The 24,952-nt window shown below is 37.8% G+C and overlaps 3 protein-coding genes across 3 annotated transcripts; 1 reads left to right on the top strand and 2 right to left on the bottom strand.

The window, feature by feature from the left end:
* Positions 1–49: 49 nt before the first annotated feature.
* On the bottom strand, positions 50–3,426 carry arpc4 (actin related protein 2/3 complex, subunit 4). The gene is made up of 6 exons (XM_033967401.2): positions 3,369–3,426; positions 2,276–2,394; positions 1,875–1,986; positions 1,700–1,795; positions 1,190–1,360; positions 50–494 (listed from the first exon to the last, which is right to left on the bottom strand). The coding sequence occupies exons 1-6, from the start codon at positions 3,369–3,371 to the stop codon at positions 489–491; spliced, it is 507 nt and encodes a 168-aa protein (XP_033823292.1). The 5' UTR covers positions 3,372–3,426; the 3' UTR covers positions 50–488.
* A 222-nt stretch (positions 3,427–3,648) lies between these two features.
* LOC117371699 (ras-related protein rab7-like) lies at positions 3,649–16,988 on the bottom strand. Its single transcript, XM_033967400.2, has 6 exons — positions 16,694–16,988; positions 9,219–9,281; positions 8,524–8,650; positions 7,839–8,057; positions 6,858–6,986; positions 3,649–5,255 (listed from the first exon to the last, which is right to left on the bottom strand). Exons 2-6 carry the CDS (start codon positions 9,269–9,271, stop codon positions 5,163–5,165), a joined length of 621 nt encoding a protein of 206 aa, XP_033823291.1. The 5' UTR covers positions 9,272–9,281; positions 16,694–16,988; the 3' UTR covers positions 3,649–5,162.
* A 1,700-nt stretch (positions 16,989–18,688) lies between these two features.
* Positions 18,689–24,554, top strand: si:ch211-157b11.8 (fibroleukin). The gene is made up of 6 exons (XM_055221988.1): positions 18,689–19,099; positions 19,614–19,803; positions 21,206–21,283; positions 21,386–21,498; positions 22,951–23,213; positions 24,111–24,554. Exons 1-6 carry the CDS (start codon positions 18,863–18,865, stop codon positions 24,451–24,453), a joined length of 1,224 nt encoding a protein of 407 aa, XP_055077963.1. The 5' UTR covers positions 18,689–18,862; the 3' UTR covers positions 24,454–24,554.
* The last annotated feature ends 398 nt before the right edge of the window (positions 24,555–24,952 follow it).

Here is a 24,952-nt window from a genome sequence, read left to right as displayed (position 1 = left end):
TCAAGAATAAATAAGTACTATAAAGATATTCAACAAAAAACAAAACTCATTTACAAAGAATAATGATTTTATTCTGTCCACAGCATTTGTTTGTGAATCTACAGCGGGGTCGAAATCAGTTTCTACACATGCATTTTGAGTTTGTGTTTAAGTCTAACACTGCAAAATGAAGTGAAGTATATTATAGTTTCTCATATATTAAAAAACATTTAAATTATTTGATAACAAACACATGTAACCCTGTGCTCAATATGTAAAATATATCTTTAAGGACCTGCCCTGATAAGTACTTGTGTTGTAAGGCAGAAAAACTAATGTCTAATGTGAGTATTTTCATTATTTACAAATGTGAATGTAGTTGGTGAGCACAGGGGTTTTGGGGTAAAGGTCAAAGTTGAAAGTTGTTTGTCTCAAAATGGCTTCTTCGTGAGCACTCCACAGACGACGGTCAACGTAGCAAAAGGAATGTGGGTTTGGGGTTTTTTCAATTAGAACTGTAGAAAGGAAAAAATACATATACAGATTAGAACAATATAAATATCAGACCACAAAATAGCATTAGTCATGGGGTATTTCTAAATCTGCATGAACAAGATTTAAATCACATGTAAGATTTTGGATATTTTTGTTGTAATAAGGTAAGATTTGAGCTGTGGAGGGTGGAATTAGTCACTTTTATGGCAAATTCTTGACACACTGCTATTTATTTGTTGCATGTCTTTTAATGAAACAGTCCATTTAAAAATGGTGTACAGCACTGGGATTATCATGCATTATTTACATCTTAATCAGTGGCATAAAGTAGTTTCAATATTATAATTTGTCGCAATATTTCTCTGCAGCGATATATCATGCTTCAAAATTTGTTATTGTGACAGCCCTAGATATTGTTCATACTATGTTAAAAATAGCACAGACAGTCACACCATATGGTAAATGTTGACATTCAGTTTAAATTTAAATCAGTTTGAATAATAAACTGTATCTTTGCCATTCAGTAGAACACAATCTAAATAAAATATTTCAGCAATAATGGAGCACCTTTTTCATTGACAGCCATATATTAATTAAAATTATTTGAATCTCCTCAACTTTATCAATCCTGTACGGTGCATTTCTACTTTGCAAATGCTATATCAAAATCAGACATTGGTAGGCATTGGTCACAATAAATTAGTATAAAACTCACATTTTTGAGGAACTCTTCGGCGACAATCCTGGCCCTGGCATTGACAGACAGCTTCATCTCACTGATCTCTTTGTCGATCTCCTCCATGAAGTGAATGACAAAGTCCACTAGTTTGTGTTTGTACATCTGCTCTGTGTGGAAGTTTGTGATCAGAAAACTGATGTCATAGCCCTGAGTAAGAACACACAACAGGGAATAATGCAATTAGAAAAGAGGAGACACACCTTAACCAAACCACAAGATTGTGCACATGTGGAGAATGATCCTGTGAGAATTTTCCATGTGCTTACATTTGGCACAAACAAAAATCTGGTGAGCTACATCTGTTTGAAAAGCCAAAGCTGTGTGGTCAAATACTGAACAACACCACTTATTTATTATAAATTATGTCAAAATGTCATCTCATCTTGTGTCTTATCGCATCCCTACTAATAATAATTACAATATTATTTTTAAAAGTTGAATAAACTCAAAAATAGAGAAAAGTACAACTAACATGCAAATGTTTACCTCAACTGCTTTCCTCCTTAAGATGAAGAAATTCTCTGCCCTCATCATCATGAACCGCATGAACTTGTGGCACAGGATCTTCTCGATCTCATCGGCCTGTGGCACAGTCACACCATTTAAACCCTCCTCATGTTTAAACTAAGTCTAATAGACTCTCCTTTGTCCTGTGACTGACCTGTTTGACAGCAATGCTCACTCGCACTGAGTTTATGGAGCCCTCGATCAGAACCTTCTCCTTCTCATTTCGGCTGACGATTACTGGCTGAAGCAGCAGCTCTTTACTGCTCCTGTACAACACACAGACAGATAATACACAGATTTACACACAGGAAATGTTGGAGAAGATTAAAGGTAAACTTCAACAGTTTCGCTGTAAAATATCTTTCAATCAGAGGGTTGAGCTTGGAAGGGAGCATGTGTGTGTGGCTCGAGGTGCTACGTTTCAGGTGGATGATGAGTATTGCATATAATCAAGGACTGATCCAATAGTAAAGTAGTAAAGCAAATGTTACTAAATGACATTCACTCTGGAGCCACATCACAAGGAGCACCAACATGAAACATAGTCCTCCTCACCTGACCTCCACCTCGGGCTTGTTGTGCCGCTCCACAACCTGAGACGAGAAGTTCTCCAAACACAGAGCGGCCTGCAGCGTGGCCCGGACCGCATTCAGATACGGGCGCAGTGTAGCCGTCTGGAACAGAGAGACTCAATCAGAACAGTGATAGGTTCAAAATGAGATACCTGAATCACTATAGCCACTTTTAAAATACATAAAAGCAAATTATCTTGACTGGTCTGTCTTGAAAGAAACAGACAGGTTGGTGTACAACAAATTCCCAAATCGGATTGAGCTCGGGAACGACAGCAGCTGCAACTTTTCACTAAAGGTTTGGCTTTAAAATCTGATAGACTGGATTGTAAGTAGTACACTACACTAAATCAGTCAACATCCTTTGCATTTCCTATTGACCAGTGCTGATAACAGAAGACTTACTGAGGTATTGTGCATGAATTCAATCTAAGAATCTAATCAGACCAGCGATTCTATCTATTAAATATTTATGTTTGCAGCATGACCAAATAAAGTAATCTTAGTTGAACTGAGTCATGCTATAACCAGGAACTAGGACAGAAGGAAGAGGAAAAAAACGATTACCTTTAGAGAAGCAGCCGTTCTAATTGTCCATTATTAAGTAAAGTATAGTATGAGTATTAGAACTTGTACTAGAAAACGTGAGAAAGCACATTCTTTAAGCTACCAGTAAATACAAGATTACACTAATATTGTTTTTCATGGTTTTGATGAAGACAACGGCTATTGATCTCATCTGAATAGGATCACTTGCAAACATTATCCTATTAAAATTACATTAAAAATTAAAATACATTATTACGGAATTAAGGGCCACATGTGACTGTATAAGCGAAATAACATGGAAAACGGTGTAGCTTTTGGTCTTAACATGATGTTTTTTTCATTGACAGGAAGCCAGTGCTAACGGTGTTAGCCAGGTAACGCTAGCCTACATAAAATTAGCCGATCAAAACGCATTTTAACATCTAAACAGGCGTGTATGTGAGCACGGGTCATTTTAAATTAACATTACAGAGGTTAGATTAAGGTTAAATGGCCATATTTGTTTTAAAAAAAATTCATTTTCTTACCATCTCTGTGAACGAGGAGGAGAGGCGTAAAGCGGAAGTAGCTACACCGGAAGTAGCGCATATGTGGCAGGGAAAAAATGTAAATAAAAGAAATATTAAATCTATTCAATAAAAAGTAAAGTAAGTTAAAAAAAAAAAAAACAACAAAAAAAAAAAAAACAACGAAACGAAATAATAATACTTACAAATAATATTTACAACTATTTGCATGTATTTTTAGGACCAGAATATTGTAAAAACGAGAATTAATATATCCGAAAATGAATCACAGAGCCAACACTTCTATTCAATAGTTTTATTTGTCGTCCCAATTTCTTTTATCCACATCATTGAGATTGAGGTGATTTTACATAAGGATCTTGAGTAATAACAGGGCAGAAATTTGAACATTTTCATGATGAGTTCAGAACATTTAATTTGTTAATATAGTCAGCCTTTACCATCTATAACACACCAAAGTACACAATTTACCTGTAAAAATATGGCGCCAACCTGAGCTACAAGCAGCGAGAGGGGAGTGACAACAAAACAGGACATTTCTGGACAAGTGAGTGCGTGTTTGGCATTTCAAAGCACTGGTTTGGATGAACATACAGCAGTAGCAGTACAGGTAATGTTACATAAAAGGAGTATATAAGGAGTTAAGTCATGATGGAGTGAGGCCTTTGAGATACAATCAAAAAGTGTACAAGAGATTTTATGTTTATAAATAGGGCTGCACAATATTTGGTGCAAGTGTTTTTATCAAATCAAGAAAGTTCAGTAAAAATATGAAAAAAAGTACTATATTACTGTATACATTATAGGTTAGAGTTACAGTCTTTTCAGGAAAGGGTTGCCTCCATGTTGGGAACTGAACCTTAGACCACTGTCACAACACACAGGAATTGAGAACTCATTTTAAAGGTACTATGGAACTATTCAGGCGGAGGGTTCGCCCCGCTTGTCTTCATGGAGAGGTTATTGCTTTGACAGCAAGTTTTCCCAGTGTGGCATTAAACTGATCTATCATTCATTAATGCATTACAGGTGTTTTTATTGCTAAAATTATCTTGAAAAGAAAACATTCTTAGTGTGAGTAGGACCACCTCTCCATAGATCTGACCTATGACTTGGCCTGGTATGCTATACTATGATACATTCTTGGCAAAGCAATAACATCTCCATGGAGACAAGCATGTGGCGTGCCCTTCACTAGAGGACCTTTAAGTAAACCCCTGTATGCTTTCTAATATTGCGCAGCCCTAGAAGTAACTGGTACAATTCAGAGCTTAATTTAAACGTGTGCAGAGGCAGACGTTGCCCAAAATCAGCCATCCCTTCATTTCTAAGCTAAAAGAAAGTGCAAAAAACAAGGTTCAAATTGGCCTCAAACAACACTGGAAAATTAAAATATATATACAACATACATAATGCTATTTGATTTATTTTGAAATAACAAACAAAAAAGTGTGAAAGAGTTAAGCTGGGATGCTGAAGTTAGTCAACATCTTTGTCACATTACAGGGCCCAGAGTTCCCAGAAACCACTTTTACAATACGGCGCCATCTTGTGTTCAATATTGGCCATTACAAGTAGAAAGATTGCAACAAAGCCATTTATTTTAAGGCTTTTTTGTCTCCTCTTGTGTGATTCTTTGGGTACTTGACCTGTGGAAAGTAGGAGTAACAAATAAGGTGACATCCATTGGAGATTGTTGTGATTGTGGTTGAATGGCTGAAGGAGGAAGACCAGTAGGGGGCGCTGTTCCCCGGGAGTAAAGGTGCAGGTGACAGTAGACACAGGTCTGGGCTCTTAGCAGCTGCAACTTTCCGCTGGAGGTTTGGCTCTGTCGTTCCCGAGCTGGATTTGATCTGGGAATTCGTTGTACACCGACATATCCGTTTCCTACAAAACAGAACAACCGAGATGATCAGTTTTAATTATTGTAAAAATGGCTATAGTGAATCAGCCATCTCATTATGAATCTATCAGTGGTTTAAAGTAAAAGTAAAGATACCAGAGCAAAAATACTCACGCAAGAGTAAAAGTATCATATGAAAAAATCTACTAGTAGTATTAAAGAGTAAAAAAGTATTTAAGTACCCATTTAAAAATGTACTTAAAGAGTAAAAAGTAAAAGTATGTCACGCAGATTTTGAGATCTAATAAAGATTAAAATATAGTGATTTTGATTTTGTGTTGAATTTTGTTCAAAAGAAACAACTGAATCAATAGTTTTTCTAGCAGTTTTTATCTGTATATTTTACAGATAAAAACAGCTAGGAAAAAAAAACAAAAAAACTATTGATGATTCAGTTCAGGGGTGAGGGAAGTCTGGGGGTCCCTGCTTAGACTGCTGCCCCCGTGACCCAGCTCCAGATAAGCGGAAGAAAATATTTTAGTTTGCTCAAACTACAAACATGCTAAAAATAAACCCCCAACCTTTTCAGCAGGTCTCATACAATCATAAAAAATACTTTTACTTTTCAGTCCTGTTCAAAAATGTAGTGGACTAAGAAGTACAGATACCTGCTCTCAAATGTAGTGAAGTAAAAGTAAAAAGTATCCACTTTAAAATACAGATACCTAAAATCTACACTTAACTTTACTTCTTTTTACTTTATGTTCCACCACTAGAACCCATCCATGTACTGATCAAGTGTTCTGTGTATTTAGTAGAAAACATTTACATTTACTTGAATAACTTTTGTTACCTAACCCTGACAGACTGTGGAATGTCTATAAGTAAAAAAAATCTCTACGTTCAAATCAATATTAAATGATGTGAACATTTGTGTTTCTTGCACCACTCCTTCAGATATGATTTTGTTTCTCTAATTTATGGTTTATTCTATGAAAATACCACATTTTGTCCATTTCTATGCTGTGCATACGAGGTTTTTATTCTGCACTCTTCTCCTTTAACGGTTATTTTATGATGACAAAAGAAACATGGACTGATGGACTTTTATTAGACATAGTAAAGTAACAGGAAAGTATTTGAAAAGTGACAGGAAAGTTTTTTGTAAAGTAATGGGAAAGTTCTTAAACTGAGCAAGACAGTGTTTAAAGAGTGCGAGAGAGAGTTTTTAAAGGGTGCAAATGAGTGGGTGAGAGAGTTGCAGATTGTGTGATTATTTATGTTTTGATTTGTGTGATTTTAATGTCTTTCTTATTCTGTAAAGCACTTTGAATTACCTTGTGTATGAATTGTGCTATACAAATAAACTTGCCTTGCCTTCTATTAACATCAAAACATTGTCAATGCGGTTTTACTCTTACTGAATAATTCCTTGGACTACTTTGTACTTGAGTAATATTTTGAAGCAAGTTTTTTTAGTACAGTTTTTAGCAACCACAATGAAGTCTGAACTCTCAAAACAAGTAACTTTTGTTATATATTTTTTGTATGATGAGGAATTACATGAATTGTGATAAAACTGAAAAGCTCTAAGACCATCTCTCACCTGTAGAGTTACATATTAGTCTACATAATATTTTATGTACCTGTTTGAGGGCGTTGCGTGCAATGGTCTGGAATGCTTGTTCTACGTTGATGGCTTCTTTGGCACTGGTCTCAAAGTACGGGATGTTGTTCTTACTCTGACACCAGGCCTGGGCTCGTTTGGTGGTCACCTGAACATAAACATGGAGTCAAGTTAGTAAAGTGCAGTAGAACCAGGGGCAATATTATGAAACAATACAACATAGGGACAAAACAGAAAAGTAGAGTAATGCTAGTACCATTACGTAGATGACACATACCGGTACATGATGGAACCGGGGCTAACTTTGAAGGAAACCAATGATGAAGTCTTAACTAAGGACTATACTAAGAGAAAATCCACAAATAAAACTCTAAAACACCAAGGAGTAAATGAGGAGACTAAAAGTACAGTACTAAATAGTTCTACACACACTTTTGAACTCACCATTGATTTAAAACTGAAAGATTTGCATAAATGAAATGAAAATGTGTTACACAGAGGAATAAAACAACATATTTGTATGAAACTGAAACTAACTGACATGGCAGGGTGGTAGTTATTAAGTGCTGATCTTGTTTTTCCAGACAACCATCTCTAATAGGGTTGTCAAAAAAAAAAAAAAAAAATCATACCCAGATGCTTTCTAAAAAGATACAAAAAAATGTACTAAAACTAGATAATCATGTGAAGTATTAACAACACTGAACAGATCATAAAGTTGGACCTTTCCAGAATACTTTTTGAATTATTTTGATCTATATTAGAACTATTAAAACCATATGGTAATATTAAAAAACAAACATTATTTTGTGTTGGGGAACTGCATTATTGTGGTATTGAAATGTTCATAGTGCTAAAACACATTTAAAAATGACAAGTGATCGGACTGGTATGAGAAGATATAAATCAAAAGCAAAACTGATTTAACTATAAAATAAATATTTGAATAGAAGCATCTTATAACCCCCTTTATTGAACACATCCTGACTCCATGTCCCACCTGTCTGTTCTCCAGGTCGATCTTGTTGCCTAGCACCACAAAGGGAAAGTTCTCGGGGTCTCGGGGACTGGCTTGGATCAGGAATTCGTCCCTCCAAGAGTCCAGGGTCTTAAAGGTGTTTGGAGCGGTCACATCAAACACCAGCACACAGCAGTCTGCACCACGATAGAACGCCACCCCCAGAGACTGGAACCGCTCCTGTCCTGCTGTGTCCCAGATCTACGCAAGAAGAACGAAGAAGATAATAGGGGTAAGATAAGGTTACAGTACACTTTTATTGACCTCTTGGGGATATTTGTCCTCTGTGTTTGACCCATCTTTCAACAGTGCATGGGGCAGCCTGTCAGAAGCAACAGCAGCAAAAATGCTACGCCCGGGGACCTATGACCGTGATCTTGAGCTAGGCTTGGTCAGGACTAGCAGAAGGATTATCATATCTTCATCCAAAGAGGCTTTCTTTAAGGCTTTACATTACATTTTAAAAGGTGCACTGAGGCTGGGTTCACCGCCTGCTTGTCTCCTTGGAGATGTCATTGCTTTACCCATCTAGCATTTATTCAGTTACAGGTGTTTCTACTGCTTAAAATGTCTTAAACATGCAATTATACTGTTCCACTTAGGCCCTGATTATAAAGTACTGTAATCACTGTATTCTGAGAAAGTTTTGTTCAATTTTTTTCTTTACCTGCATGGTAACGAGCCGGTCATCCACCATCACCTCCTTGGTGAGGAAGTCTGCTCCTATTGTGGCTTTGTACTGGTTACTGAACTTTTTGTTGACATACTGGTTCATAAGGGAAGTCTTCCCCACACTGAAAAACACAATGAAAAAACAACAAGCGTATTAATTTGTCACAGCAAGGCAAGAAACACATGAATCAAAATAACCTAACAAGAGTAACTCAGCATTCTTTAGCATTCTTCTGAAAGGTTCATGACTACAGTATGCCTTGCTTGTGTATTTTGCGTAACCTTTTACCCACCACAAATATAATTACCATGCAACAGAGCTAATTAATTGGTTAACAGGGGGCATAGCAAGAGCGCTGGCAAAGGTTGTGTAACTTTTGGGGATCTCACAAAAATAAATTATTGAACTATAAAAAAAGTACTAGTAGTTCTGGGTTGGTGGCTAAACCTTGTTAGTTTATGTCTGGCTTTGTACTTTGTTCTATCGTCTTTTGTCAAATCAGACTATAATGCTGAACCACAATAACCAATTTAACCATGATATCTGATACTGTGACAAATGAGTAAAAATAAAACCTAAACCAAAGGTGTCTGACTCCTCCCTCTGCTCATATCTCTCTCTCCTCCCCTTTTCCCTCCTTCAGTTTGAACTCTGAACTCTGACCCCTGGACAGTAGAACAGGGACTTACCCAGAGTCTCCCAGAATGATGACTTTCAACAGCACCTTCTTCCTCGATGACATTTTTTCACAGCTGTAATGACAGACAGACATTTTTAGAAATCAAAGCACGATAAAAATGAAGTTTAAACTAATAAATAAATCATAAATAATTCCATAGGTGTTGTTTCTCTGACAGTTTGTTACACAGTGAGAACAGAAGTGTGCAGGCGGCTTGTCCCTTCAAATACCCATCGTTCCAGTCATGTGCGAATCATGAGGACCGCATCAGTCTTGGCTATGGCACCTCAGAAATACTGTGTGATATATTTATTTATTATTATACACTTGTTTTTAGGCCTGTGCGCTTTTGAAAAAACATCCAATTGCACTTTTTGTCAGGCAATTTTTTTTTTCACATTTTAAACACTTTGGGAAGAATTGACAAGAACACTAACATACAAGGATCACATTTCAGAACATATTTGCACAGATCTAAACTACACATTCAGCCATTTTATGCAGAATTAGACTGGACTGTTTTTTTTTTTATTTGTGGAGGAAATTATGATTGTGATTTGTAATTTACTAATTGCATCCATTAAAACTGCAATTTTGTTTTGATTGTTTTGATTAATCTTGCAGCCTTTGTTGTTTAGAAATTTTAAATAAACTCCATTCACTTGCACACAAAATGGGTTGAAAATACATAAAATACATGATTTTAATAGATAAACATTGTGGATTGTGCCAGTAGTAACAGGAGCCAGATTTTCCATATTGATTACATTGTATTTTGTCATGAAATATCCAAACATGTAAATTCATAAATGTCACCCCGATTATTTTTATTAGTGATTAGACCGATGAAGCACTGTATTACAACAAAAATGTGCATTTCAGTAATATTAATTTTAGCTGCCCCGTCTGTATTAAATATTATTGGCCTCTGGAATGTAGTTATGTCATCTGAAACCCTGCGACTTTAAAACACACAAAAAAAACCTCTTTATAATGGAGACAGAGACATTTTTAAAACAAAATACATGTTATTTATAAATATTCTTTTTTTGGATGCACTTAGTCACCATATTTGAACTTTTATTTGGTTGTCAGTTAAGTCAGATGATTATTTCTATTGCACATTAAGAGTAGACACACTTGTATTCCATATTTCCCTCACTTTTGTTTGCCAACTTAATGTTCCTTTCTCACTTGTAAATATGCACTATTATGTTATAAATATTTATGCCTGCAAAATAAAATAAATAATATAATAAAAAATAAAAATAATAAAAAAAGACTGACAAATCAAAAAATGTATCCCTAACATGTTGACCACTTAAATAATCAGTATTTACAACTGTAGTTATAATAAATCCAAAATAGACCATAATTCATGTCGTTTTGTTCACAATATAATCTCTTTCCAAATGAAGTCATCATTTACTCAGCACAAACATGAGAAAACCTGGAAAGTCCCATTTATATTAGATCATGTTTAGTGGATAATTTCTACATGGGGATTCAGAGTTTCAGTTTTATGCTGTTAAAACCTGGAACAGTCTCCCTGAAGATGTGAGACAGGCCTCTACTTTGACAATGTTTAAATCCAGGCTCACAACAGGTCTTTTTATCTGGGCATATGACTGAAAGGGTTTTATTGTGCACTTTTCTCTTTTAATGTTAATTTTATGATGATTATTTATACTTTGATTAGTTTGTATGTTAATTTTAATGTCTTTCTTATTCTGTAGCGCACTTTGAATTACTTGTGTACTAATTGTGCTATACAAATTAACTTTCCTTATCTTGCCAAATTGCCATTATAAACTTGTTCATATTGCGTTCCATTAATAGTCGGTTCTTGGCAGCATAAATCATTGCCATATTATTGGTGTAGTACTTTTGTTTTCATAATACAGTAAAATACATTCATTTCCTGATCTCTCTGGTCTGTTGACTCTTCCAGGTTGTGTGTCTTTCAGGGGGGACTTGTGAAAGAGCTGGTGGAGTAAGAGCATAAAGGGTTTATCTTATCCAAGCTCAAATAATACAAGCTTTCTTTCAAATACCTGAACTTGCTTGACATTGTTTCTAGATACAATGCATTACAAAGTGTCGACAAAAAAAATATATAAAGAAAATATTACTACCCATGGTACATAATAGAAAAAGTGTGGTGAGGATTTGATAGGAGGAAAGTGTAGAGTTTCACTGTGATATATTTGAGTGACATTTGAGCTGAATCAACTAACTGCAGGGTTACTCTGTAGGCCAATTACATTTAATACAAATGCAAATTAAAATGGTTAAAATGCAGATTTATGTTGTAATACAGTCAGTCCTTGGGTCTTGTCACTAAAAGAAATGATCAAGTTCAGCATTTAGGAATTTACCTTTTAGATGTTTCATGGCAAAATACAATGTAATCAATGGAAATCAATGGAATCAATAGAAAACCGTCTCTTGCCCCCATACACTGCATAAAGAAATGGACTAAGTGAGCATCCCCCATAGCGCTTGGCTCCAGTCAAATCAAGCTCATCGAGGCTAGAGCAGTAAACTTGAATATTTACTGGAATTCTGACCATGAGTATCATAGCATCCAAAGAGCCAATCTGGAGTGAAGCTGTTGAAGGTAAAGCCCCTTCCCGCCCAAACTGCCGGTTTAGCAGGGGGTGGGCACTTAGCAATGCTGTCAATCAAACCTGTTGCTAACCCTAGCGGGAGCGACTTCACGGAAGAAAGCACCTGATTTGTCTGTTATTAATGTTCATATCTTGATTTACGGACACAAAAGCGAAATAAAAATACCAGGATCAGGTAGAGCGGATTAATACGAACATTTTAAAACCAACATGACCAGCCTGCCACCAGCAGTTATGAGAGAGATGCGTAAAATAAATTGGAGCTGGAGTTGACAGAGCGGGAAGTGTGCCCACGATCACTTCCTTTTTGGACTGCGGCGGCTAGCACGTTATCTCTGTCCGTTTATATAAACAGTCTGTGGTTGCCCCCACCTGAGAGTATGATATCATCATATTGTAGAATATGAAAACCACCAATAAATGAAATAATCAAAGACGAGTGACGTAATCAATAACCTGTAATCCGACACATGCAGATCATATTTATCCCGGTGCACTAAGCAGGCACTCAAGTAAGAACTGCTGAGTAGTCGATACTAAACGACATAAGTCACAGCCTTTTTAAAAGCAGTTGACTGTGGAAGCCAATATAATAGTTCCGTCTGTTGATACAATTTGAAGTTTCAGGTCCTCCAAGGCCTTCCCTCTATTCAAATATAGAGTAGGATGAGAAAGACTATAAGAACGGAGGGTTAGCAGTTGCATGAATACAATACAATAGTTGCAGACCCCTGGGTTAGGATCTAAACCAGGGGTCTGCCACTACTCTCTAAAGAGCCACATGGAAAAAAGTTTTGGTATACTTTATTTCTTAGGTCTTTAAGTCTGCATTTGACCATGTTTGTAGCACACCAGAGTATTCATTCTATTGAACTCCCAATTTATTTGTCTGTTTGTAGAGTAAATATTACACATAAAATGCACCAGAATCCAGGAAATTACATATACTTTGCTGAAAACTCCAGAACCCCTAAAAACACTTCAAATAAGTCCACAAAGCCCACATAAATACAAAATGTTACATATACTTAAAAAATGTATTAATAGCTGCAAACAGTTGACTGACTTCTTTTAAATTACTTCATGAGTCACTTCGTCTTGTTACTTGTAAAAAACAAAACAAAACGTATGTCTCTTTCTGACTTTCACTTTGTTTGAAATGGACCAATGGACTCTTCTGCTGATAAAAGTTGCAGGCCTCTGATCTACACCAAAGCCTTTGAGGTATGACAATTTAAAAAAAAAAATCTAACTGCCATTTAAGTTTAAATGTGATTCATCTGACTGCCATAGTTCAGGGCAAAATGTGAAAAAACAAACAAACAAACAAAAAAAAAAAACAAAACAGGAATGCTTTTCATGAAAATCAAATGTCTCGACTCTGTGATATCCACTCTCCTTCCACTTCCTGTCTGTATAAACCCAGATTCTCAAGTTACAAGTCAAACCTGCAGATGTAACAGCCCTCACATTCTTCACATGCACTTGACTCCTGTAGGAGCTGGAGTGTGGCTCGCACTAGTCATGATAAACGACATACAGCTAGGCCTGGCAGGTTAAACACTAAATCGACTTATTGTTCAATACATGACAGACAGAACTATAGTTTTTATCATGGGACTTTTTCCTTTGGTTTGGTTATTTTCCTGTTCTATGGTGAGATTTGAGCTGTAGAGTGTTGAATTATGAACTTCTATGACTCATTATAGACACAGACTAACTACTAAAGTGTTTCATTCTGCTGTTTATTTATTGTGGCTCATGATTTTCTAACAGTATTGTAGATTTAGAATAGTTTTTGTGGTTGAAATCTGCTCTTGGGCTGTTGTGTCAGTGGCATAAATTTGTTTCAATATCATCGTTTATCATCTATATTTACTTTTACTTTAAAATGTGTTACTGTGACAGGTTTCTTAAAATATCACGATAATATTGATAAGACCACTAGCAGACAAATCATATTTTAACCCTATAGCAGACAAATCCCACTAAACTCTTTCCCAAGGTATATTCATAAAACATGAGCAGCAACAAATAAAGGTACAAACTACAAAAAAAAAAATGTTTTTCCATGCATTTGAGCAAACTTGCTCTTGTCCCAGCACAGATACATTACATAAGCGTCGCTTGAGAGTTTTGACAAGACTCAACCTTTGACGAGCAGCAGAACAACAGACAATAAAACACAGACACATCTCAGTTTTGTGGATCTAATCAAAAGATCATCTTAGGAGCCGTACTGCAAATAACGATTTGGAGCCGAGTTCCAAATTTGAAATTTGAACCACGAATATCATAGCAACACTGTCAATCAAACCTGTTGCTAACACTAGCGGGAGAAACGTCAGGGAAAGAACGCAGCCGATTTATCTCTTATTAATGTTCATATTATGGATACAATAGCAAAATAAAAAATGCCAGGATCATGTAGAACGGGTCGAACATTTTAAGACCAAAATGAAGAGTCTGACAACAGCATTTACGGAGAGAGGGGCAACAGTTTTCTAACATAAGGTGAATTGGAGTCAATGAAGCCGGAAGTGCAGCCCATGATCACTTTCTATTTGTAACACAGCGGCTAGCAGGTTAGCTATGTCCATTTATATATAAAGTCTATGGTTTGACTTATTTGTAAATATTCTCTAAAAACTCAGAAAATTAACAAATAAAGTGCATCATTTTTTATAATGCACTTTATTTGTTAATTTATTTGTTAATTCTCTCATATGAAATTGTTTTATATATTTTGATTTAATAATGCCACTGTCTTTTTGTTTTAGAGTCTGTATAGTGCTCATAACAATTACAGTTATCAAAATTTGACTACAATCATTTTTTCATACCTTACTAGTCATGATAAGCTGTTTAATTTCAGTCCCTTATGGATTGCAATAATATCGTCTGAATAGTCATATTGCCAACTGCAGCTTTGTCTGTTAAATTCCTTTTTAGCCCACCTCACTCTGTTTTACGAGCTCAGACCATCAGGCCAAACTGCTAAGGAGGTTTAGAATTACCAATAAGTAACATGACACAGGAAATGCGGTTACAACATTGGGTTATTGATCCACCCAAATTCTGTGCATTTCCTTAAGACAAAATATTATTTAGTTTAGAAAAGTGAACCTGTGATTTATCTATTTTACACTGGAAGAATATTGTAACCAGGCAACACAGCAAAATAATAATAATACAAGTCATTTTAAAAGACTCAGTGTATTGATTAGAAGGCATTTGTCTAAAAGATCTCTCTGTATCCTCAAAGTGGGCTACTTCCAACTTCACTCCGAGTATAGTGAAGGTGACAAACTACCATGGCGCACACTGAGAGACATTTTACACCAACAGCCTCTGTGACAACCAAATAAAAAACGTGTGAACATATTCATGAGTATATTAATACTGGGTGGATCAAGTGTTTTGCTTCGTATTAACAAAAAAGAGTAGGATTTGACTAAAGATATAAAGACATTTGCAGTTTTAACTGTATCAGCTATAAGCCTTAAATCTCCAGCAAAGGCCGATATTTTGTTTAGGCCAATCAACTGCGTAGAGAACAGGCATAGAGCTTTATTTGAACACTTCAGTACAAAGTCGACATTGCACAAAACACAATGACACGTCTTTCTTACCCAGTTTGTAGTTAAACAGGTTTACGGATGACTTTGCAGTACATTAAAATAACACCATTTGTGGAAAATACTCCAAATTAGTCTTACATATTAGCCCAAAAATATCAGCAGACCTTATCCACCTTTGCTTTTCTGTGTTCCAAATAATCGGTAACAGCATCAGCAATGTAAAAAACCCATATTGGTCAATCAGTTTTGTACAATCAACGCTGTATCTCCATTTCCCATCAGTTTGGGTTCATTCAGTTCTGATCCATCTTGTAAATAGTGTTGTTTAATTACCTTCAACAGACAGCTGTTTAAAAGCTCCCCAAACATTACCTCACGGATCACCAGACAACACTAAAAAGACCAGTTTGACGAGTCGTGACAGTTGATGGATTACATAGCAACCTAATAATGAGTCACAGAAAGATATTGGAAAGTCTTTTGACAACAGTCACGTGTCCTGACTCAACCACAAAATCCCCGGAATATTTCTCTTTAATATGTGAATTTACCATAGTGATACTGGCTAAATATAGAAAATAGAAAAAGCTTGGCCTTAAATTACAACAAAGAGTTTTACAGAAATAAATAAGCTCATGGTAGCATTTCAAGGAAGCTATGACAATGTAAGAGTGGCAAATTTCCTAAGAATTGTGGTTTACTGGCTTGCATAATGTAAATCAAAGCAAGTGACTGATAATAACAGAAAAATAAATGTAAAAAGTAAGTTATGAAAAACAAGTGTAGTCATAGTAGCTTTGCTGGACTGCATGGCATAAACATTGATGTTCTTGGTTGGCATAACAAAAGAAACACCACATCCTGATAATATTTGCTGACTGTTGGCAAAATTTGAAAAGACAATTGGGATATATATCAAGGTATCATTTCATCATGTCATTTTATCTTTGAATTTAGCCAGGACTCTGAACAGTAGTCAACATGTATGTCCTCCTCCCAAATCCGTATACACGAGGTTTGAGGAGGTGGAGGTTGGAAAAGCAGAGCAGATGTTACAAAGACTCCTGGTTGCATTTACCGACAATTTCCTCTCCTGGATCCGACCCAAAGGAGCTTCAAATCGGCCTCGTTTTGACAACCTGCCCCTTGACAAGAGTGCTCCATCAATTGCTATTCAATCTGTAGCATATTTAGCACCGAATGGTTTATAATCGTGACTAAATAAGCAAGGAATAAAATCCTTAAGGAAGATAAAAGTCACATGATGCACTTACTGTCAGTCTTGCAGTCTGGAGACGACCCCTCTGCAGGCTAACCACGGCTAGCTGTTTTGTTCAACTCGTTTTCACGGAGACAAGCGGCTGAAGAGGCTGAATTACAGGCTGCGGCTGGTTTGGCAAGTCCTGTCACATGTAGCACGCGTTTTGCCTTAGTATAAGTAAAGTGCTAATGTAAACAGACGAGGAAAAACCTTTAAAATATACGGAAAATTTGGCACTTTGCTAGAGGGATGCCAGCCGCCGAGCTGCCCGCTGCTCCTGCGCTTTTTTCTTCCTCTTTCACTTCCTCTTCCAAAACATCCCGGCGTCATGACGTCAGACGCAGAAAACCAAACCACGCCCACGCGCCCGGTAAATCTCTCAACAACAGTGATAACGAGTGTTATGAGATGATTTATCGTAATACAATGTCGAAAGCAAAAGTGAAATCAAACAGTTATTAAGTTATATGTTAATATTACAGTTTTTTCAATTTAAATAAATACCATGTAAGCCACACAATTATTTAAATAATATAGCCTAACCTACCCATAAAGTACCATCTGTGAGGAGAGAAAAATATGGAATCAACAACTGAACCTTGGGGTGCTCCATATAATAACTAGGCATACTCCAACTAACTAACTGAAGATAGGTCCTCTAATTCTTGTTTGTTGTGGAAAAGAAGTACAAATTACAGTGGGGATTATTAGAGATGGGACAAGATCCCATGGCACAAGATCTTATGAGATAAATTTGCCAAGACAATGATCTTGTGAGATTTTCTTTCTTTGTGTTTACATTTAGGCCTGGCATGATTATAACCACAAAAGAAATAGGCCAAAAGTGTGAACTGAATAGCACAATTTATTTATAAACGATGTCAAAATGTCATCTTGTCTTGTTCTTGTAGATCTAAGAACAGAGCTCTGACCTCTCAGTGCATGGATTTTAAGAACTTGCAATAGGTCTGCGTAAAAAGCGTTGTTTTGTTTTTTTCATCCAGTAGAGGGCAGAGCAGTGCTATATTACTGAAGACAATTGTAGCCTTGGTTTTCTTCACAGTTGAGAGGACACACTTCAGTGATGTTAGAGGGGTCAAAGACAGGTGAGTGGTCTCCTGGTAATGAACAAAAAACATCTCCCTCAACACTTTGAATGCAAAAGGAAGTCAAGCTGAAGAACCTACTTCAAACATTAAGTGAATGAATAGAGAATATACAGTTATCATGTTTGACTGAATAGAGTGTGCCACTTTTTTGTAGTCTTTAATCCAATAATTAACAAAAATCTGTATTTTTTTTTTTTTTTGGGATGATAAAAATGATAAAATAAGTTAGAATGTTGGTTAAGTTGGAATAAAGTTGGTCGCATATGTTAATCTATTTAAATGAAAGATTTTCCTTATTTTCCTTATTCACTGTATCAATAATCGGGACATCCATAAACTAACAGTTCCTCCTCACTATACTCATGACACTGAATCACATAAAAATATTTCACACAGCAGACTCGTCATGTTCACTTTCGTCGCTAAGTTCAGACAGAGAGTTCCTGTTGAGCAGATTGTTTGCACACCTTGTTAGTGGAAGTGTGCCTGTGCCGTTTCCTGATACCTGGAATAACTCTGCTGTTTATAGAAGAATTCCTGCCTTCTCACTCCTATTGAGCCCTCAAATTTTATGACCTCTGTGTAAACACAAACAATGACAGACAAAAGGAAGTGAGACACAGGACAAGCGCACAGAAGATGGAGTATCATCTAAAACAGCGACAAGCATCCAGGTGAATGGGCTTATGAGAGGTAGGGGTGTGGGAATGCAAAAAATGTAAATGAATATACTAATAATGTCCAAAGCCCAACAGCAGTGCAGCCTGTTGCACTGTTCACCCTGTGAGTGTTGAGAGCACACAGGGAGATGCACTGATTGTGAACGTCAGGGGGTGGGTGCATTGGTCCATGTCAGACACTTATCTAGGAATCTGAGCCAAAGGACCCTCACAGCAGACAGTGAGCAGCAGACAGCACCAGGACATGACCTGAGACCAGGCTCTAACTCAGACAGGAGCAGAGGCATTAGACACTTAAGACCTGTTTCTGCGGGACATGCTTTAGTGCACAGAGGACGCAGAGGGTGCTGCAGTAACATCAGCTCTGAGGTGGAGTGACTTTCTGTTGTTTCTATGGTGCTGTTTGGAGAGTGTGGGATGCTCCTGGTCCTCTCTCTGCTGGTTGGAGCCCTGATGCCCTCCCAAGCCTCCCCTGCCTGCACTCAGCCGTTCTGCAGAGAAGCTCTGGTGGCTGCTCTGGTGCCAGGTCCCTGTGAGGGTCAACCCGGGACAGGCAGCTGCAGGACGCTCCAGTCAGACGCACCGAGGAGGATGGAGCAGAGGCAGGACTTCAACCATGCTCAGACTAAGGTGAGTGACCAAATAGTTTTTAAAATCACATAAAATGTCTTCAATTTAAACAGAATAAAGTACAAAATCATAGCAAATGTCCATAATGACAGTAAGTCACTTCTGTGAGAGTACTGTCTTTCAACGGTCAGAGCGGCGAGCCGTCTGATCCCAGACTGTTTATTCACATGTGTCGCTCAGAATGAGCTCTGGCACGGGCTGCGGGTCCCCTCTCCTGGGACTGTGGTGCTAAACTTGGCACCACCTCCGCGTCCTGGAGCGGTGGCAGTTGACAATCAAAGATGAGATAAAATTAGGTCAGCTTTAAAAATGTCCACATCAGATGGTTGTAATGACCTCATAGTGAACAGGTGTGACATTATTACACAGGCTGATGTAAGTGTGAGGAACATTTGACAGACAGTCCACATGACATCATGTTGTCATTACACCTAACAGCTCTAACAGCACAGTCTAAGGTTCTACTTCACTCACTCCCTCATCCCCATGAGACTGTGGTGCCTTGTGTGTGCAGACAGGAGTCAAAGAGCGGCTGGTTCAGCTGCAGCGCTGCATGCGCTCTGTCCAGGAGACCGGGGGCCCCTGGAGCCACGGGCCACAGGAGGACTCTCTTGGGGCCATTCTGTCGCTGATGGCAGCAGTGCTGACAGAATGTGACCTTCACTGTCACAGCCAGGCGCTCGGGGCCATGGCCAAGAGACTGGGTAAGACTAAGAACTCACACTAAGTCACACAGAAAATATGGGTTAAACATAATCTAAGGTCTATGTTTAACCTATGAAAGAAACTAGGTTTGCAGTCAGTAAAGAAACTACAAAAATGACAAGACTCCTCCGTAAATGACATTGCAGAATGAATCCAACCAAAACACAAAAAGTGGAAAAACATGTTTTGAGAAACCAAGGCAAGTTTATTTGTATAGTACAATTCGTACTAATAATAATTCAAAGTGCTTTACAGAATAAGAAAGACATTAAAATCACAACACAACAAATCACACCATAAATAATCACAAATAATCATCATAAAATTAGCATCAAAAGAGAAGAGTGCAGAATAAAACCCTTTCAGTCATTTGCACAGCTAAACAGAACTGTTTTGAGCCTGGATTTAAACATTGTCAAAGTAGAGGCCTGTCTCACATCTTCAGGAAGACTGTTCCAGGTTTTAGCTGCATGAAACTGAAACACTGCTTTCCCATCTTTAGCCCTGACTCGGCACCAGCAGGAGGCCGGTCCTTGAAGTTCTCAGAGTGTGAGATGGTTCATGTGGCTCTAACATGTGGGAGATGTTCTTTGGTGCTGGTCCATGGAGAGACTTGTTCACACAGAGCTGCTTTAAAGTCTATTCTCTGAGCTACAGGAGCCAGAGACCTGAGCACAGGACACATGTGCTGGTAGTTCCTGGTTCTAGTCAGGGCCCGAGCAGCAGTGTTCTGGATGTACTGCAGCTGTGTTAAACCACGTTTGTAGATGCCAGTGAGCAGGCCGTTACAGTAGTCTAACCTACTGGAGACAAATGCATGGATAAGTTTTTCTAAGTCTGGTTTTGACAGTATACCTTTGATTTTTGCAATGCAATTTGTAGATGGTAAAAAGCCGCAGATGTAGGATAGGTAGGAAGTAGGATATATTATTGCTGTGTATTAACTGGCCTAACAACAGCATGTAGAGATGGAACAACAGGGGTCCCAGGATTGACCCCGGGGGGACCACTAGGTCAGGGTCATTTTTATCTGAGACATATTTCCCAATTTCAACAAAGTACTCCCTGTCTTCTAGATAGGACTTGAACCAGTTTAGTGCAGTACCACAGATGCCCACACCATCCTTGATTCTCTAGAAGAGGATCCCATGATCCACAGTGTCAAAGGCAGCATTCAGATCTAACAGGATCAAGACTGAGACTTTGCCTGCATCAGTGTTTAAGCGGGTGTCATTTGTCACCTTGATAAGAGCGGTCTCAGTGGGTTCAAAAACCTGACTGGAAAACATCAAAGGAGTTGTTCCTTAGGAGAAATTTAATAAGCTGAGACCAACAGCAGTTTAGGTAACTCAAATAAATCAGACGTCCCTGATGCGGTTATGTGATTGTATATTGTACCAGAGAATGTAGCAGTGGGACGAGAAGGAGAGAAGGACCTGCTGCTTTTCCTGCAGAGCATCACACAGCACTCTCCCACAGGTAACATCACATCATCATTCACATATCATCATGAAGTTATTCTCTATCACAGTCCAGCAGATCCTGTGTGACTGACAGCACACTCTCTTGTTTGTGCCTAAGTCCCTCCTTTAGAGCGGCTGCACCCCAAAGACTGTGCAGAGATTTACAGGCTTGGCATCAAAGAGGATGGGATCTACACCATCCAGCCTGACCTGCACGGCCCAGCTCTCGAGGTATTTCAGACTCATCGCACTCATAAAACACACCCCGCTCCTCTGCTTTTAGTTGTGCCCATGCTAACTGTGGACCCGATAATAGGTTGGGTTCACGTGACATCATAACATCCAAGAATCCTTGTACTGTAAAACTGAGCTGGACTGGGGACAGTCAGATTGCAGATTTGTTGACCTGGTTTATGGTTAATATATCTGTAATTATTTGGTCAATCCATACATGAAACAAAACCTGGCACGAAACTCTACGTCTTCTCTGTCAGTATAATAAATTTTTTTTAAAAATAAAAAAAAAACAGCATGGTGATTGTAGTCAGTTTAGAGGCATGAGATAAATATTGCAGGTTTGTGAACCCAATCCCTAACAAATAATGATAATGTTCAATGTTTGTGGATTTCTATTTTGGATTTTGTTATTCAAATAAATTTCCCATAGAGGTACATAGGCCCTTGCTCAGCATCTGAGATTTTGATTATGGCAAAATCTATAACATGATCGTGATGCTTTTTTTGACTGCATACATCGTACTTTCATAAGAGATACCCAAAAGTTAAATTCACAAATGCTGAACCTGATTGTTCCCATTAGCAACTAACCCACTATATTACTACAAAATGTGCATTTGAACAATATACCGGTATGTTTTACCTAACCCTTGTCTGTATTAAAAGTCCTATATTACACAAAATTTACTGTGAGCTTTTAGTCATATTATAATGTTGTTACCTCATCAAAAACATACCTGGAGTTGTGTTTCATTCACATGTTGATGTAATCCTAGTTTATTGGCCTGTCTATAGCTCTCAAGCTCAAAATGCTCTGTTCCACCTTTTGATGTAATGGAGTGGTGGTTTTCAAGTTAACAGCTACTTTTTACCTTTTGGTTGACAATTCCAGGGCTGAAGTTATCCAAATGATTCTAGTGAAGGTGAAAAAAGTTTACAAACACAGTGGAGCACTTCCTGTATTACAACATGACATCACAAGGTGGAGTGTTTTCTGTTTGAGAAAAGAACTTTGCCTAAATATAAAGTCCCGTTCATGGGAGTGGATCTCTTCTTCACTGTGGTTTTCCTTGAGTTTTCTCTTTTCCCCACTGGGTTTTTCCTTGCTGAGAAGGAGGGTCTCAGGACATAGGATGTATTAGGACCGTTATCTATTTGCTTGTTTTCTGTTGATAAATTTGCTTGTCTGTTATTGACCAATGTCTTTTTCATTGTTGATTTTCTAACTTTCTGTTGGTTAAATCAATTTTCATGTTCAGCCTTAAGACGCAACTGCTGTTGTGATTTTGGGCTTTACAAAAATAAATTGAATTTGTGTGTTAAACATGTGTGAATGAAACAAAACACAACTCCAGATGTGTTTTTGATGAGGAATCAACATTATAACATAGATTAGAAAATTGCATAATATGGGCACTTTAAACATTATTGGTCTATTTATCTCAGGCTAAATGCGACATGGAGGCAGTGGGAGGTGGGTGGACAGTGATCCAAGCGCGTCATGATGGGTCCGAGGACTTCAACAGGACGTGGGAGGAGTATCGACAAGGTTTTGGGAGCCCGCTGGGGGAGCACTGGTTGGGGAACGCAGCCTTGTACGCCCTCACTGCAACAGGACAACATCAGCTACGCATAGAGCTGGAGGACTGGCACCAGCAGAAGAGACACGCCACATACAGCAACTTTAGAGTGGCATCGGAAATGCAGAGGTGGGGCGCTGTAAAGATGTCTGTGATGAGTAAATACAAGTATTCAAAGTTCAATGTCTTCTTCATTTCCACGAGGCTATATGTCAGATTGAAGAATACAACATTGTAGTTTCATAAGCTATATCCAAAAGATAAATTGACAAATGTTGAATCCATAGAATGTATAAAGAAATGAACTAAGGGGGTGTGATATCACCCATAGTGTTTGGCTCCAGTCAAATGAAGCTCATCAAGGCTAGGGCAGTTATAGGGGCGAATTTGGAGCTGAGTTCCATTTTTGGAATTCTGACCACAAGTATCATAGCAACCAAAGAGCCAATCGGAAACTAGAATGTTAAAGGCAGAAAAATCAGGCACTTTCTTTCCATGAGGTTGGTCCTGCTTGTGTTAGCAAAAGGTTTGATTGACAGCCTTGCTAAGCACCCGCTCCATGCTAAACCAGCAGTATTGGGAGCTTAGCAATGCTGTCAATCAAACCTGTTGCTAAACCTAGCAGGACTGCCTCCTGGAAAGAAGGTGTCTGATTTGTCTGTTATTAATGTTAATTTCTTCATTTATAACACAAAAGTAAAATAATACAGCTCACTTCATATTTGGAACGCAGCTGCTAGCAGGTTAGCTATTTCCATTTATATATATATATTTATTTATATTTAGAGAGAGAGAGACTACTATGGTTGAGCCTCATCATTTCTGTTACTAACTAGACCCTAGAACTCATTATTTCACAACAAAAATGTGCATCTTACCTCAAATCATAATACCATTATCTTATGTTGAAAATTACTTTTGTCTAACATATTTTTTATTATTGGTATTGAATGTGGTATCAAACCTATTCCTTAGTATTGAAATCAAGTGTCAAATTGCATTATTCTGACACTACTTGTTGTGCAGATTTCGTTTGACAGCAAAAGAGTTTTCTGGAGATGCTGGAAACGCTCTGAGCTATAGTAAACGCTACAACCACGACGGGAGGTTCTTCAGTACCTCTGACAGGGACAACGACCGATACACCGCTGGAAACTGTGGCCAGTACTATGGAGCAGGCTGGTGGTTCGACGCGTGCTTGGCTGCCAATCTCAACGGACACTACTACAGGGGGCGCTATAGCGGAGTGACCAATGGGATCTACTGGGGCACGTGGTACATCCTGACAGACGGGCGGACTGGAGAGCGCTACTCGTTTAAAAGGGTTGAGATGAAGACGAGACCCAAGAACTTCCTAGGACTGTCATGAGAATGAGTTAAACTGGAGCTACATATAAGTTCTTGGTTAGACTTCATAACAACTACATCTTAATTAGCCTCAATAAAGCATTAATAAAGATTTAATTCATAATGAACAATTACTTTTCTAATGGTCTATTAAAAATCATACAAGCTTAGTAACTGCCTAACTAAAGGATAAGAATATTAATTAAGGCTTAATAACTACTTAATTTAGGGATTAGGGTTAGTAGTTAGGATACTACTTTAAAGGTCTGTACCTGATTTTTTCATGTAATTAAGTAAAATCCATTTTGCCCCAATACAAATATATTGTAAGAGCAGCTCTAATGATGAAAATGAGACCGATCAAGACCAGTGAAATTACAGAGCGTTTTATTCTTCTTTATTCAGGCCATTAGCATGCTATTGTTTGTTAGCTCCTTGCAGTGAATAATGAGGATGCTTGGAATGCATTAGGTGAGCGACAAATAACTTTGGACCACTGAAACTATTTCAGTTTTCTAAGT

The sequence above is a fragment of the Periophthalmus magnuspinnatus genome, chromosome 5 (assembly GCF_009829125.3).
Source record: "Periophthalmus magnuspinnatus isolate fPerMag1 chromosome 5, fPerMag1.2.pri, whole genome shotgun sequence".
Taxonomy (NCBI): domain Eukaryota; kingdom Metazoa; phylum Chordata; class Actinopteri; order Gobiiformes; family Gobiidae; genus Periophthalmus; species Periophthalmus magnuspinnatus.
This window is presented reverse-complemented; position numbering and strand designations above follow the sequence as displayed.